Genomic DNA, 18,037 nt, shown 5'->3' on the forward strand with positions numbered 1-18,037 from the left:
AGTTTCTATCTACTTCCCAGAGTGTGGATGTATGGACAGCACAGTTTGTACCTGAGGTATGTTAATTTTCCTATGACATCCTTCCTTTTATGCAAGAGAAAGTAGACATTATAACATCCGTTTTATTGCTAGTTATTTTAAATCATTAGAAATGCAATAGTTTGCTCAATAATACAAAGCCAATAGCTAGAAGATAGACGGGAACAAAACCTATGCATTATCAAAGCTGATTCTTCCTCCTTTGTTTCTAGCTGTTTCCTCTCTACCCAGTTTACAGCACAGGTATGCCTAGAGGTATGGATTTGAAGCTCCTGATTAATATTTTCATGTTAGGATGTTACCTCCCTTAATGTCACTCTGCAGGAGTTGATGTCATCAAGAATTTGCTGTAGTATGATTTTCCTAGAAATGGAAGCCATGTGTTTCCTTAGCACTGCATGTCCCAATGTCAAGGGAGTTCATGTGTCCTGAAATAGTGACAGAAAATGAGGGGAAGCCTTGGCTTAATGACTCACATCTCCTGTTGCACCCATACTGTCGTCAGGTGTCCACATTGTCCTTGTTATTTATATTCCTCCCACTTTCGTGTTGGGTCCTACTTAAAACATCACTCCATTCCAGGACGCCATCATGTTTGCGGTGCCTTTCACTCTATAGTTTTCCTTTTTCTTTTGTGTTTCCTTCCCAATCTTTTCCAAGAAAACTGCTCGACACAGAAATTATGATAATTTCTTGTTATTTTAGGATATGTGTGGGCCCTTTGCACACTGATAGGACGTTCTCAATCTTCTTATTGGGGTTGAGGGTCATTACTAGTCAAGCACAGGGATAAACTTAAAGAGAGAGAAAATAGGTCTTCTGTAAAGAACTTCTTCGGCTCCAGGAAAACAGGATTATTCTCTGAGTTTTCATATTAACAAATCTAGACTTAAAATAGGGCACTTAGTGAGGAAGGAAAAACTTGGCTTTCAGAATCTGATGCAGATTTAATTTGAAATTAAAACCAATTTACTCAGCAGAAGCTATGTATTTCTAGGCAGAATACTGATTCATTGAGCATCTTTGCCCACATCCGAAGTCTGTATGGCACAGCCATGCTTGTGTAGGTGGCTGGAAGGATTAAAGGTATTAGATGTAAAGCCCCTGGCATGATGCTTCAACACATGGTATGGGTCTAACACCTGTCTGGTGTTACAGTTATTACTATGGTTATGTAATAAATAGTATGCATTGCCTTGCAAGAACTGGCCGTTCATGTCAATTGACTCTTGAGACATTGGTTGTTATTCCAAGTGGAAGAGGAAGTGTTGGAACTTCGTAGTACTATTCCTTACAGCAAAGTTTTAATCTACAACAATCAAACTGGCCAGTGATCTAAGTTGCTTATGAAGGTGTGGTTAAGATCCCTGCTCTATAAGACACAATATTCCCCTATACCCAGTCCCAACATCCTTCCAGTTTTAAAGAAATTCTAATTCTACGACAGCATGGCTTTGGTAACTTGCACTATGCTTCTCTTGCAAGGGAAATCCAGTTGGTTCTTCAACACGGCAGGTGGTGGGACTTAGGTGGCCTGCAGGGTAGTAGAGTTGAGTCATCAAATCCTATGCCTCTTACTCTGGAGCTGCATACATTAGAACTGCCACCTGTTTCCAAGGAGGAAGTTACAGAAGAAGTTTCCTATAGGAAGTTACAGCCTCAGTGAATTAATTCCTAAACAGGCCTGCCTGGAAAGACCACTCTCAGTGTGTAATCAACACCTATCCTGGCTCCCACATAAATCCTGTGTCCTCGGATGTTTACTGTGAGTACCCAGAGACGTATAGAAGATCCATCATGTATGTTACCAGATATCTGTGCAATGGTGAAATGGAAATGGATTTAACTGTGACCAGGTATTCAGTGGGTTGGAATTCAGCTTCTAATGTGGTATGGTTAGAATGTCTTCCTGGGGAGAAACAAATAAATACTGTAGCATTAGGTTAAATGCTCTTTCTTACACGCAGGTCATTTCTCTTGATTCTTTTAAAATGGTCAAATCAATCTGTAGCTTCTTTCTGAGTGTTATGCAAAGAGAAATAAATGACACTGGTTTTTCTTTATGTTGTTCCTCAGGACAATCACGAGGATGCATACATGTACTGTCCAGTTAACATTATAGCTAAAAAGGAAAGCAGTTGTTTTTCCACTTCTCTGGTTCAAATCAGGACTTAAAACTAGCCATACCGATGGGAGAGCCAGTGTGGATTACAGTGACACAGGGAGACAGAAGTACTTTGTTGGTACTTGTTGGTAGCTGGTAGATGCTGTCGTGTTCAAGGTTTGCACCCTTTGGGCAGTTTCCTTCTAGTCTTGCTTATAACTGCCTGAAAGACAGTACTCCATTGCCACCCTTTCCCCAATAGCCAGGACCCAATGATTCTCTAGAATATAGAAGGTACTCAATATTAATATTCTATTACCATAAAAGTTTTCAGTATATTGAGTCATTATTATTTATATTTACTCTATATCCCATATATGTGTACTTACTACCAGTAGAGTTAAGAAAAGCTTTTTCACATAAAAAGTTTCCAGAATTTACCTTAAAATTATAGGTTAGGGTTTTAACCATTAATAACTTCAAGAAGGTATGGCTATATTCATTTTGTAAGGTTCTTAAAGGAAGTTTAGAAGTAATTTCAGATTAAAATATAACAGGTAGAACTATGTAACCCCAAAAATTGATCAGAGTAATCAATATGTTATCACACACAGGCTCACACACACACACACACCACATACTAACATATGGGCAATTTTAAAAATTAATTCTTAACCAAAAATGGCATTATTTTCTCTAATAACTACTTACTTAACAATCTTGCAAAGTATTGATTAGATTCGGGTAATTTTCTTTCCAAAAGTATAAATTTTGGGAAAAAAAATGCAATCCCCATATGTAAAACATGGTTAAGCCCTTGCCTAAGGTGACCTCAAGTCATCCTGTTCAGCAAAATAGAATGCAGCCAGAATTTCTGTCTAGAAAACTTGCCTCTAGAGCCTTTTAAATTATGTTCCCTCATTAATCATCTTTATGGGGGTTAGGTCAAGACCACACAGCATGAAGGGGATCAGCGAGTCTAATCTATCTTAAAATCGTTGATTGCCCTGAAAATATACAGTTTTGTTATTAGGATCTGAGCTATATTAAGAATGAATTCTGAAGAAAGAGAAATCTTTGAGAAGCCATCTCCAAAGATTAACAGAGAAGGGGTATTTGGATAGATATTGTACAAGAAAGTCAATCAAATCTAATATGGCCCTTTATTAAGTGTATGATATGGAATAAGAGATTTGTTAGACACTTTGCATTGAGTAATGGCATCCTCGGTGTAAGTCTTCACTTTATATACGACCCTGGGGCATAGGCAGGTGGGATAATTGCTGAAGAATTTGCAGCTGAATGACAGAAACTGCAGTTCGAACCAAGGGAGTTGGATTTCAGGTCCATCCTCATAAGCACTCCGCTATTGTGCTACATTAAGAGGCAGTGCCTCGTGGCTTTCTGACCGTGGTAACCTCTGCCTCTTCAGATGGCTGTTATTTTGGTCTATTAGTCTCTGTTTCGTCAGAGAGAAAACTGACCAAAAGTAAAATCTCTCAGAACAAAGAAAAAACTCATTTGTTAATTTTCAGAAAAACAATAGACCTGGTAGAGAGACGATCATTCAGAGGATGGTTAGGAGGAACACAGAGGAGGAGTATGATGAATGATTGGGGTAGGCTTCCTATCAATCCAAAAGAGGCATTTAGTAGTTAAAAAAGGGTATTTAGAAAGCAGGTCTGGTCATGGTGTGGCCCAATGACGTTCAGCAATCGAGGACTGTTTGTGATTCTTGTTGCTCACTGGAAAAGTCCACCTGAAAATATATGAATTCAGCAATGCAAAGGGTACAACTGACTAGCAGAGAATTGAGCCTGTAGCTCCCATGATACAGGGTTTTAGATGAAGTAACCAGTCAGCTGACCTTACCTGTGCCCTGGAAGTACAGAGTAAACTATTCCCCACACAATATATAACCCCAAGGTCAGGAACACCCTTATGATAAATATTAAACTGGTCAATATTGTATGCTAATAACAGTTATCATTTGTTGAAGTCTTTTTATAGAAGGGTTTAATGATTTATTAGCTTTACAATTAAACATAATCAAAAAGTGACTTTTTAATCAAAAACCAGATATCTGGAATGTGTTAGAATTGTATTTGTCATTTCAGAATGCAAAAAAAATGTGTTCAGTCAAAAAAAACCAATGAAATAAAAACTATGGCAAGTTGAACAATTTTTTTAAAAAAATAACACTCTTTCTCCTATTACAATAGTCTAAAATGTCAAAAAGAAACATCTTCCCCAAATATATTAGAGTCTGGAATCTGGTTATCACAATTTTAATTAATCAAGGGAATGATGATAAGGAACATATTTGGCAGAATAGCTAACTTAGGAAGTCAAAGAGGAGTAAAGGCTTGAATGTGACAGCATTCACAAAGGTATTCATTAGGATCATGCAGACCCCAATGAGAGTGTTTCATATGTCCTCAGGTGGGGCATCTCTAACATAGAAATGAAATTTCTTAAGATAGCATCCGCATTTCAAAATAAATGTACTGGGGAAAATATCCAACCTGAAATTCCATTGATGTAATGTCAATGATGTGCTTCTCAGAAAATCTATGTTCCTGAGTTCATATATGTACATCACATGAATGTGTATATTTATATATCACATATATGAAGATTATGTTGAGTTTCTTGTTGAAATTGCTGTTTTGTAATCTGACAGGATTTCAAGACAATGAATTTAGCAAGCACATCTTATATTGAATCATTACATTGATGTTACTAAAATTAGTCCCATGTTGTGGTAAGTTATAGAATTCCCTGTAATATTTTATGTCCTCTGATTTTCAGTCTACATTTAGTTAAGTTTTATACTGGATGAACTATGACATTGGACATTAAAGTCAGATAGTCAAGGGCTTCTAGTCCAGCTCCATCATCTCATTAATCTCGATCTTAAATTTTAATTAATCTTAAATTATTTGAGCCTCAATTTTTTCACTTGCAAAGAATCAGATATGGTACCTGTTGTGTAGGTTTGTCATAGCATGTAAGTATCTTATGGCACAGAACCTGCCACGCACTAAATACTGCTACCATTTCTCTCTCTCATCCTCTTTTTTTTTTTTTTTTTTTTTTTTTTTGGTTTTTCGAGACAGGGTTTCTCTGTGGCTTTGGAGCCTGTCCTGGAACTAGCTCTGTAGACCAGGCTGGTCTCGAACTCACAGAGATCCGCCTACCTCTGCCTCCCGAGTGCTGGGATTAAAGGCGTGCGCCACCATCGCCCGGCTCTCTCATCCTCTTGATTGTATCATTAAACATTTAATTTTATTGTAAGCAAAGCAATCCTTCTATATTTTCTTTTACCCTCTATCCTGGGTCAAGGATACAACAAGACCATGTAGGAAGTCAAGCAAGGGTTACAATTGATGTTCTTCATTATACACTGTTCAATTTTATTACTCTTGTTGAAATTGCTTATTTGTAATCTGGCAAGGTTTCCAGACAATGTATTGAACAAGCACATCTTAAATTGAATCAAAATGAAAGTGGAGGTTAAAGCTGTTAAATCAAAGAGGAAAAGAGGAAATCATCCAACCAACCAAAGAAAATTTCCATTCTACCTCTCCAATCAAATAGTAAGTGGAGAAACCAGCCAAAATGAAACACTGTTAAGAAAGCCACAGAGTCATTACTAGAGGCCAAAGATGCCCTGTCCTGACATGTGTTGAATTTCTAACATTTTCTAAAGCTCATGAAAAGTTAAGGGTAAGATGGTAAGAGGTGCTACAAGGATGGAATTTGCACTGCACATGTGTACCAGGGAAGCCCTGTTTGGAAAAGACTACACCATAGCAAACATGTCCAACCTGTGGCCTGTGAGCCACTTATGTTCCAAGGCAGGTATGAATGCAACCAGCATTGGAAGATGAAGGTATCATTTCATGAAGTCAGAAATCTGGACAACTCTGGAACCAGAATTTTAAAATTAAGACTTAGTTTAGGTGCCTAGAGTTATGAGGCAGCAGTTAAAAGCACTGGCTGCTATTCCAGGGGATTAGGTTTCTGTTTCTGATACTATGTTCACTCACAACCATCTGTAACTCCAGCTCCAGGGAATATGACACCCTATTCTGGCTTCTGCATGCCCTACAAGCAGTTGGTACAAAGACATACATGCAGGTTGAAGGGTTAGTTTCCAGAGACTGGCATTAGTTTTGGAGGCTCTGGAAACTTTAGAAAGTGGGAACTGCCTAGAGGAAGGAGATCCACTTGGTCCTTACAGCTTGTCCCTTATTGGTAGACTCGTCCTCATGTAGTCTACCTCCTGTCACCCAGGGGGTGATGAAACTCCTTTACGGCACCACCCTGCAACCTTGAAATTCTACACAACCACATAAGGCTACTTGGATCACACTGTCTCAACATGAGCAAAAGTTAATTTTTGTTCACTGTGTTATTTTTAAATGTATTTCCTTACAGAAAAGGTGAATAACAAATGCACATTAGAGAAACTCAATTTATTTCTTTTACTATGCTTAGGTTGCTTGCTTTCTGCTAGCAGAGTTAGGTAATTAAATGGTTACTTGGATCAATATGAAGCCTGTTAAGATAGAGGTATAAACAACAACAAAGGTTCATAGAAGAGGGAGGTCACTTTGACTTACAGGTGTTAACCTTTTTTGTTATTTTATTATGGAAATTCTTTGTAACCTCCTCCAGGTGGCCTTTACTTGATTCCCATTCTCCACATCTTTGGCCTTCTAAGTCATTGGCCTGATTTCCTTTTGAATGTGTCTCACAGTTCTCATAATGCTATTTTAACTCATCCATTAAAGAGAGGGAAACCTTTAGAACATAAACAGCTTTTATTTGTTTGTTTTTTGTTTTTATTTATTTGCCAGAATGGCACTATAACAAATTATGTTACTACCAAATGTTAAGTTAATGAATGATGCAATATTTGACTTGAGACATATAATGATCAAGGTCATTTCATATGTGAAAGTACAGACAATAAGTGAGAACTGGAAAATTAAGTTTTTTCTGTCCAGAGTAAGATACTTTTGTCTTTTTTTAAAGTCTATGTTGACCTATACACGACAGAATAAGTTTTTTTTTTGTTGTTGCAAACGATCTTTTCTTTTCCAGCTGACAGTTTTGGACTTAGGGCTTTCTTCCCTTCTTCCGCAGTGACTGTCCTTCTCCAGAGAAAGCAACGAATCTGCCCCCAGCTTCATCCTCTTCAACCTTTTTGAACAATAGACGTGAATTTCTGATGAAAGTAATCTTACCAAGCTTAAATTCGTAATTAGGAATCCCTCTTTTAATATCTCCAGGCTTGATGGGGGAGGGACTGGGATCAACCCCTTTCTTCTTTCCATCCAGTCTATTCCCAGAACCAGAGAAGGCACGAAAGCCCACCTCTCCACCATAGCCACTGTGGTCAGCTTCTCCCTCTATTGACTCCTCATGCTGCACTGGTCTTTCTGGTTCTTTGTAGCCCAAGGGAGCATCAAAATCCACGTTCATGTCACATTCAATAATGGATACTGCCTTGTCAGGTTTGGTCTCCATGACCCGCATCTCATAGATCTTCTCATTGTAGTTGATAGCGATCACATCCCCAGTGGTCAGGCAGGCAAAGTTTCTCAATGCATTTTCTAATACTGCTTTAGAGTTGGTAATATCCAGGAAGTCCGGGCTCTGAGGCTGGAACTTAGAGTAGGTAGCCACCTGAAGGTTGACACTCTCCACCTGAACCAGGCCCCCTTCTTCCAACAGCAAATTCTGCATCATCCAGTGGGGGAGGTAACAGATGCCTTCATCAGCAACGAACTCCAGTACACCACAGTGTGTCATTCGGTCTGAATTCTTGTTAGTCAATTTAAACAGCATGGGATAGATAATGTTGAGCCGGCTGAGCTGATCGAGGGCTGAGGGCGGCATAATTATCTTCCCTCCTTTCTCCACATCTGACCTGTCATTAGGCCCTGCTAGCATAGACACGGAGAAGCAGCAGTACTGCGTAGAGAAGCGGTTCTGGAAGACCTGGGGAATAGGGTGATCAAATATGTTGAATGAAAACATGGCTGACAGCACTTGGTGACACCGCTTCTCTTCGTGAACCTTACAATATAAAACCCAGAATAAGTTTTATAGACATCACTTGCAAGCATCATTATGATCCTGCAACATAGACATTATTTTCAGCAAATAAAACCCATACTCCTAGTAATTGAATCACTTGGCCAAGGAGTCATAACTGGTATATAGAAGAATCAGAATGAGCAAACCTTGGTCTTCTCAATGCCAATACTATCTTCATACTGTCATTAAACCCTTGTATGAATAACATATCAATTGCTTTCCTTTAAACTTTTGGAAGGGTCAATATTTCTAAAAAATAGCATATATTTTTATAAGAATTTTCAGAGGTTAAGATAAATCACACAGTTGAACAATATGAGTATGTATAGTTGATATTGATATTAGTCTGAAAGGGAAATAGTGTTCTAGAAGTTTTGGCAAAGGAAGAATTGAGAGGTGTAATTGTATTTGTATATGCTTGCCTAGAATGGGATCTGGAGCACAGTTTGATAATGGTAGATGATGTTGACATTCTCGAAGGTTCAAAGGTATATTCACACATCCATTTGCATATGTACATACAGCTGTGACTATGCACTTTTTCACTTTTAGGAAAACACAACAGATATAAAATTTCCAGACTCATGTAAGATGGACGGAGATTTGCATCTTCAGACTTCTTAGTCATTCAAAGAGGCCAGCATAGTAAGCTCCTTCTGGGACTCCAACCAGTGTCTCCATGGCAAGCTAAATGCCTTCCCTTTAGCACTGGATTTTCACTGTTTGCCACTTTACATTTAAAGAAAGAAAGATCTATTCAATGCTAAATGTGTCAACAGTTTTTTATATGAAGAAAAATAGACAGGATGGTGTTGTGGCGAAGACTGCAAAAATACAAGGTACTGGGACTTGACTTTAAATCCTGTCTCTGCCACTCTCAGGATATTAACTATAGAGAGAAGGAGTTTCCTATCATTTTTAGCTCTGTTTTCTACTACGTTAAATGAAAAAGATTGTAGAATTTATGAAAGAACTCATGATATGATGTGAGGAGCCTAGGACTATAAAACATTGTAGGCTCTGTTTTTCCTGTTTGTCATAAGGGATGTTGTAAGAAAATATTAAGAGAAAGTCGTAATTGGGGAGAAGATAAAGTGTTTCATATGTATTCATACTATTATTTATAATATTGCTTACGTGTCTAATAACTACGTATCAATAATTATTATAGCAAAGAACGCAAAGTTCTGAGTGCTGTAGCTACCCACGTGAACCTGTATGCTATCTGCATCTTCTTTAAGCATTCTCTAATCAAGATGTTAAGAATAGAGTGTGAAAAAAAAGAATTGAGTATGTATTGATCTTCAGATATCAGTGAAGAGATGGAAATAGACACGAATATTTAGACTAAAGGAGGTTGAATATGGAGCAAGAAAAGGCTAGTCATGGTTCACTTATCTGCACAGCAGCGCTGGGCTTCCTGAAAACTGCTAAGCAGTGGGATCCATCCTTTTTGGTGCTTGTGGGTTTTTTGCTTAGAGGATCAGTACACTGATTTTGAATCTGTATTTTCTGATGCCTGAAAAGACCTTAAGGGATCCTGAAAAGACCTTAAGGGAAATTCCCTCCCCTACTTTTTTTTCTTGAAGAATTATTTTACAATTTATTCATTGATTGATTTGAAGAATTTATTAAGAAAAACAGAGCTTTTTTATTTTTTTTCAAAGGACACCTACCTGCTTTCCACAGATCCGCTGCTGCTGTAAGCTGAATTGCAGTGCCTTCCTGTTGAGCCTGAGAATGGTCCCCTATAGTCAGATTTCCCTCCAGGGCACAATGTGTGAGAGCTGGGATGCTGAGGAGCATAGCGTGAGCCAGAGAATCCTGTGTATGTTCAAAAGAGTCTGAATGGGGCCTACTGTCACAGCCCGGGTCATCCTGGGTTCGGGGTAGTAATCTAATTCAGGTGCTGTCCGGCCAGGCCCACACCAGGAAAACTACAACTTCTCTGTAAAGAGAAGTGTATCACCACTTCAGAGACATGTTAGGGACCGCTGCCTCTTCAGCTGTCCCCCAGTTTTCATAGCATGGCCCGCTGATTGTTTAGCCACTGATGTCTCTTCCATTCTTCGGCCGCTGTCATGATCATCTCCAAAGCACTTCTTTATCTCTGCTACTTCTTCTTTCCTGTTGCCATCTCTGCCCACACAAGTAGTCTAGGAAAGAAGGCTCAAGAGAAGCATTTGATTGGGGCCCAGTGCTGCAACACTAGCTATGGAACCAGTCCTGGAACTTGCTCTGTAGACCAGGCTGGCCTTGACCTCACAGAGATCCGCCTGCCTCTGCCTCCCGAGTGTTGGGATTAAAGGCGTGCGCCACCACTGCCCGGCATGAGCAGCCTTTCTAAACAGCCTGAGGAGTGTTTGAACCAATCTCAGTCATTTGCTTGAACCATTAGAGCTGTTGCTCTGTGTTTTTAATTGCCTCTCAGCGGCAGTCACAGTGGTCCCTCAGCTAGAGAGCTAGGAGATTTGCACCTCCTCTGACCGAGTTGGAAATGGTTGTGGGATCATCTGGATTTCATCCAAGATTGTGACAGCAAGCGGTCTGATGCAAACAGTTTCAAACAGCTCTGGCTCAGGGTGCACCCTTGTGAGCCAAGGAAATTAGCTGCAGCCTTTGCAGAGATGTCTCAAGGCACTTATGGACTATTGAAGATGCTTGATGTTGGTATATGAGTAGATCAGTTGGCTGACAAACAGGACTGTTGTTCAAGACAGCCAGGGCAAGGAAGAGTTGAGCAATTGCTTCTTAGGAAGTCAAATTGCTGCCATTCCCCTTATCAGTGCTTATATACAGGAAATTGGATATCAGCATGAGTGCTTATAATATAAACTTAAACAATGTGTATTTAAGTTCATGTTAGTCATGAACACTAACAGCAATTTTAGCAGTGTTTTATAAGTGCTTCACACATGTCTACTGTCCCGGAAAAAGGTCGAGTCCCCCTTATTTTTTGTTTTAGAAAAGCTCCTGAAAATTACGCATTACCCAAAGGCAGTTTCTTGCCCATAAAAAAACTGAGAGTAGCATAGCTGTTTTGCAGAGCTGATTTTTCTCATCTAGAAGGAAGTTTACAATACTGCCATACTTCCAGCAGCAATGCCAAAGGCTAATGGCAGCCCAAACCATGGCCTTAAATCTTGAGCTATCAAATCATTTCAATATTTATCTCTGAAAAAAATAGATTTACCATATTAGAAGAATGACCTTGCATCAATGACCTGACTCTAATACTAGACACGATTCACTTGGTAGAACCCAGAGGTCATTTTCAAACTTGAATCTGAAACACTGCCTCCTTACCATGATTACTGCTCCCCTTACCTGCATTTGTAAACTGGGGTCAAATTTGCATGTTATCTTTGTGGGTCTCTTTTTCCCAGAGTTCCACTCCTGTTCCCAGTAAGCACTCATTGCTTCCTTGGTCAACTGACTTGAAAACAAGGAGATTCAATAGAAAGTCTTATTAATAATACTATTTCTTTAAGAGTTAAAGAATATCACATTCAATATTACTCTAGAGTGTTAGAACTACTTCCACGGAGTGATTGATGAGAACTGGTTTGTTTTTTCCTTAAAGGAGAAAACAAGACTGACAGAATGCCTACCGTGTCTGCTGTGCTTGTCAATGAAGCTAAGCTTTTGATAAAATGGTTTGGGGCTTTATGTTTAAGGTCTGGTATAAATATTTCAGCACAATAAACTTTCATTCATTTTTTTTTTTTGGTATTCCAGTCGGATAGTGTGTAAGACCTTACACAAAACTGCTGTGTGAAAGACGAGTCCCTGTTACTGGCCAATGTGGGGTGACTGGTGGTAGCGAGGAGGTACGGTAAATCAAATTTACCGAACACATGCTGCAAAAGAACATTTACCCTTCCTTTGGTTTAATTTCTGTATCAGCTTGTGGAAACAGCAACAATGTATCAGAGAGAGAAAAGCTTTTTTTGTCCAAAATTACACAGCTAGGAAGTCAAACTTTGTGCCCACTGAAGTCTCCCACATGCATTTTTGTAATTCCATTGCATGCTATTCCAAAGCATTCCCATTTTCCTGGACACTCCCTTTAAAGTGTCCTTTTCAGGAAGTTTCCCTCTTTCTCATCCTCATCATGTTACATGGCCGAGGAAGGGTTGGTAGAGGAGACACGGCCTCTTGTATCACAGATTTTGAACTGGAAATGTTTCGAACTGAGTCTTTACACATCTTGAACTATGGGTTCCCTGATTGGCTGCACTGTGGCTCCTGCTCATTACTTAACAGTTCTATGTAGGCATTGTTCTGGAGACGATTTACTAGACAACAAAGGAGGATCTGCAAAGTTGTGTTGCCGTTGGAAGTTTTCTGTCTGAATCCTACATTCTTTTCTCTAGAGCACCAGGTACATTCTTTCTGAAATTGTATAAGAGGGCAAGAGGGTCCAAAAGTTTTAATATCCTATGCCCACACTGCTTAACTACTTCTCACCTTCATGACTTAAGAGATAAACCTCCAGGGATGGACTGACTATGTCTTGTGGACTAATTACCAATCTAGACCTGAAAGAAATAGAAATGAATGAACAGTTATTTGACCTTACAAGGTACATGCATGACATAGTGAATTCTTTGTAGTTTTCAACCTTCTCAGAATTTCCATTTTCTACCCTTCTTCTTCACTAACATTGAAAAAGTAAAATATGTGTGATTCTGTATGAGAAATTTATCCGAGAACCAACCAAAAAGCTCTAACAGACAAGCAATGACACAGTGCCATTCAGAACAGCTCAGTATCAGGTAAGAAAAGGCCAGTGACTGTGGCTGGTGCAGTGAGTGGACAGACAGATGGACTGATGTGTGAGCTGCAGAGCTTCCTTCACACCCTCACTCCTGTAAGCAAGTGCTAGACTATGTAGAGTCCAAACATTGAAAATAAATATGCTAAAGTGTATATAATGAACTGTGGACAGGATCAGACTATTTCTAAGATAATAAATCTAAGTTTCAAGAGTGCTCTTGAATGACAAATTATGAATTTGTTTTTTTTAAAATAGTCTTTATTATTGAGTTCTTTCAAAATTTGTCACATACAGATGGAGTTAATGTTGTTAGGTCTTTGGCCCATGATATTAAGCACACCTCTGTTCCCAGCACTCAGGAGGTGGAGCCAGGTAGAACTTTATGAATTTAAGGCCATCCTGTTCTACATAGAGGGTGTCAGACCAGCCAATACCACATTGTGAAACCCTGTCTCAAAACCGAAATAACAAAAGAAAAGCAAATAAAACAAACAAAAAAAATTAAAGGGAAGGAATATGAAGGCAATGTAAACACACAAACAAAACAAAGCAGCAGCCACATATACAAGAAAACTTACAAATAAGGCTTGCAATAAAACTGTGGGAGGAAGAGATCACAATAGCACTGAATTAAAAAAAAATTACTTTAGCCGGGCGGTGGTGGCGCACGCCTTTAATCCCAGCACTCGGGAGGCAGAGGCAGGCGGATCTCTGTGAGTTCGAGACCAGCCTGGTCTACAGAGCTAGTTCCAGGACAGGCTCCAAAGCCACAGAGAAACCCTGTCTCGAAAAAACAAAAAAAAAAAAAAAACAAAAAAAAAATTACTTTGAACTTAGTCTCAGAACTCAGAAAGCCTCAGAACTCAGAAAAAGAATAGAATAACTTCTCCAAACAGGTTTTATTTTTATTTTTTGATACAATGTCTATTATGTAGCTCTGGCTGTCCTGGAACTCCATATGTAGAGGTGGTCTCACACTCACAGAAATCCACCTATGTCTGCCTCCGGAGTGCTGGAGTTAAAGGTGTGCACTGCCAAGTGCTCCCAAACAGTTTCTAAAAAACCCGGCAGCCCCTTCTGACATACAATCTCAGGCTCTGACTATAGCCATCCCTTTTATCTTCAGGTTTGAATTGTGTTCAGCACATAGGGGCTCGGGAGGCAAATGATATTGGAGCCTGACAGCTTGAGGATCTATTGATGTCAGTAAGAGGAAAGATTGAAGGCTACTGTTCATTTTGTGAGCCTGACAACTTTCATCCATGGATCCGAGTGCTTTTTCTGTATGTCAGTATGTGTACCACGTCCATGTCTGCTGCCGACATAGGTCAGAAGAAGGCATCAGGTCTCCTGGAAAGGAAGCTATTGTAGGGGTACTGAGAACCAAACCCAGGTCCTCTACAGGAGCAAAAAGAGTTCTTAACTGCTGAGCTATTTCTTCAGCTCCTAGAGATATATATTTACATTCACAGTAGTGATAACTCTTTGATATTACCTTAGATTTATTTTTTCAAATTTATTTATTTGTGTGTGTGTGTGTGTGTGTGTGTGTGTACACATAGTGACAAACTCCTTTACCCTCTGATCTCCCTTGATAGCCTTTTATAGTTACTTTAAGGTTCTGTTTCTTAGTTGAAAATGATATGAGGAGCTGGTTCTAAAGTTTCCTTTATTCTTTCTGATCTCTTCTCCTCCTTTTTCCCCACCCGTCTTTCTCATCGTGGCAAGTCACCTTGTAGCTCTTCTTCTTTCCTCACCCTTTCCCATTCATGTCTGTGTATAAGTGTGTGTGGTGTGCACATGTGTGTCTGTGCATATGAGCCCTAGCTTTGTCAAAGTTCTACTGGGCACAGGGAACCAGGGGTGAAAGGTTAGGGGCAATATCTTCCCTGTGAAAAGAAGAGGAGAGAACAGAAAGGGTTCATCAGGAACCTGCTTGATCTTAGAGCCTAAGGAAGAACTTGGAATTTTTGAACTTTTCATACGAAGAATGGAAACTTTTTCTAGACCTAGCTGCCAAAACGATCAAATGAACCCAGCGGTAGAGTGTCTCAGTTGGCTCCAAGGAACTGTCAGCTTAAAGCACTTGGAGGCATCTCCAGTGACAGCTGCTAGCAATCCCACAGCTACTATCTGAAGTGGGTTAGCTTGGGCGATTACATGTGAATAGGAATCAAGGAACAGAAAAGAGTACCTTTTCATTCTCAAATAATTCTTGAAATAATGTGTAATTCCTCTGACCCCAGGATTCTGAGCTAACACGGGTGGCTTCTACAGAGAGATAAATTTACAAGGGACATGAATACAATTTGCTGTTAAAGGTCAGAAAATCCCAACTAAACAAGATTGGCCATCATGTCTCGTAGAATGAGAGGTTCTGGGAAAAACAGAGCAACGGTTATACTCTAGCTAACAGGCTGTTCCAGGAGAAGAAGGATTCATGCTGTGAATATGTAATTTAAAAACCAGATGTTCCTGTTAGAGAAGCCTTGCCCAGTGCAGAAAGCTGCTGCGGAGGCTGTTCTAGACAAATAAAGTGGCAAAACCTGCTTTTGGAGGTGGAGCATGTTTTCTTTCTCTACCATGTCTATCCTCTTTGGCTGTCTTTACCACACCAGACCATCACTATTTTGTTCTGCTATTCTTATTATAATTTGTTATTAATTAATTAATTCATTCATTCTTTCAACCATTCATTTTATTATAATCTCATTTTTAATTACAATATAATTACATCATTTTCTCCTTCCCTTTCCCCTGGACCCTCCCATGTACCTGCTTTCTGTGAAGTTTGTAGACTTTTTTCATTAATTATTGGTACATATGCGCACGCGCGCACACACACACACACACACACACACATATATATTTCTAAATTTATAGATACAAAGACTTCACCAATACACATGCTATAGTGGAAAACAGAAAGCTCAGCATGAGGCCTCAAACATAGATCAAAAACCTACTTATTTTTGAGAGAATTGCTAGTACAGGCTGGCCTCTAACCCCCTATGGAGGTGAACCTGAGCTTCTAATTCTCCTGCTTCCATATCCCAAGCCTGAGATTACAGGTTTGTGCCTCCCACCTAACAGACTGGTTACTACCATTAGACATTTTGTTTTGCTTGCAAGCACAGACACACAGAAGCTATTTGCTCAAGTAAATCAGGATTTTATCAAGGGGACAAGTGCGACAGCTCGCCTTAGCCTACTATGCGATTTCTGAGATAAAGCTCTATAGGTCCTCCCAAAATTAGACAGTAGGGGCTCTTTCACTACCTGTGAGTATGAGATTTAAAGAAACAATTCTGAGAAATACATTAAACAGGGAACATCTAGATAGGAGATATAGCATATTTAGGCAGGAAAACAAAGCAATCTATAGATTAAAAAATTTACATAGGTCTTACAATAAGAGTATCGGATAGACTTAAGATTAGTAAATAGTAAAAAATCCATAGGTATCCTAGGGTAAATTGTAATTATAGCTAAATTATTAACCTCCTCACTAAAGAATTTTTCATCAACAACTTACTCAAGGGTCAGTTTTGATAAAGAGCATGCTGTTGTTTTCAAAGATCAGCGAGTCCCCCCAAAATAGAGATGATGCCATAATTTATTTACATTGTCTGTATGTAGTGTGCTTGACATAGCACAATTCCTCATGGGTAGGGTAGCTATTTCTTTGGATAAAGAGTTGACGATGCAAGCATGGGATACTAAGTCCCAGAATGCACATGAAAAGCTAGGCACCTGTGTTAGCCACCTGGAAGCCAAATGCTGGAGAGTTAGAGACAGGGGGTAGCCTGGAGAAGTTAGTTAGCTAGAGTAGCCAACATTGGTAGAGCTCGACTCAGTGAGAGATTCTCCCTGAAGAGTTAAAAGAGGAGGGCTTTGGAGAGGGATATTTGACTTCTGCTTAGGGCTTCTAAATATATGCTTCTATGTGTATGCAACCTGTACTCACACGTGTGCTAATAGGCATGCAAATGCACATGCACACAACACATTCACACTGTGTGAGAACACACACATGGGTAGTTATTATGCACAATGTCTTCTTGAGAAGTTCTACATAGCTCTGCACTCTTTAGAGGAGGCATTTGTTTAGGAAGCATGTAGATACTTGTGTTCACAGATAGCACCAGGAAAACCAGAAATGTGAAACACTCAGGGTTGTCTTCTCAAAAGAAGACGTGTAGCATATTTTCCACCCAGAAGACTAGGGACAGAAGTGGTAGCTATCCAGGTGACCTCTGTACCAGTGGTATGACCACACCTCACTAGCTCCCCAGACATTTACCTTGAACCTGTTTATCTCAGTTGATCTACAATACCACCCTCCTTAAGGTCCTTATGAATAGCATCCTTTACCCTGAGCCTGCTTTCTCAGTCTATGGAACCTATTATTATAGAAGAGGTGACTTGTACCTTACAAGAGTTTTGATGCAGTTATTCCTTTTTTAGCTTTGCTGTGCACAGGAGACATATTCATCACCAGCAAACGTATTTTTCCAAATTGTACTGTACTTAAATATGCTTAAAATAAACTGCCTAGTGTCAGACTCTTAATTTTGAGTCAACACCAGCTACTAAATTATGTTGAGCCTAATTTCCTTCTTGCCTCCCCTGGATTGACATTCGAGTTATGAAGAGGAAAGAATTTACCACGGACAACTAATTTTAAAATTAGAATATAATTATATCACTTCCTCCCTTATTGTTCCTCCCTCAAACTCCTCCACTGTCTCCTCATCACACATAGCTCCCTCTCAAATTCATGGTCTTTTTGTATTTTTTTATTATTACATATATCTATCATCTCTGCCTTCTGTCTTTCTCTCTATATATATATATGTATATGTATATATTATATATGTATATACACATATACATATGTAATGTAGCCTGTTGAGTTCATTTAGTGTTATATATATATATATATATATATATATATATATATATATGTTTTGGGATGAAAATTTAGCAATGGGTAATCAACT

The 18,037-nt window shown here is 39.2% G+C and overlaps 2 protein-coding genes across 13 annotated transcripts in view; one reads left to right on the plus strand and one right to left on the minus strand.

Annotated features, from left to right (window-relative positions):
- Window positions 1-18,037, plus strand: part of Dlg2 (discs large MAGUK scaffold protein 2) — a 1,645,338-nt gene that overhangs the window by 700,802 nt on the left and 926,499 nt on the right. The window lies entirely within an intron of this gene.
- Window positions 7,266-8,195, minus strand: LOC121442295 (ubiquitin recognition factor in ER-associated degradation protein 1-like). The gene has a single exon (XM_041643824.1). It carries the CDS (start codon window positions 8,192-8,194, stop codon window positions 7,271-7,273), a length of 924 nt encoding a protein of 307 aa, XP_041499758.1. The 5' UTR covers window position 8,195; the 3' UTR covers window positions 7,266-7,270.

This window comes from Microtus oregoni, unplaced genomic scaffold (genome assembly GCF_018167655.1).
Source record: "Microtus oregoni isolate MIOR12 unplaced genomic scaffold, Mior012 000000F_ref0000247, whole genome shotgun sequence".
NCBI lineage: Eukaryota > Metazoa > Chordata > Mammalia > Rodentia > Cricetidae > Microtus > Microtus oregoni.

Bases quoted from the DNA above. Each gene is read 5' to 3' on its own strand.
- LOC121442295 (XM_041643824.1), bottom strand. From the start codon at position 8,194: ATGTTTTCATTCAACATATTTGATCACCCTATTCCCCAGGTCTTCCAG.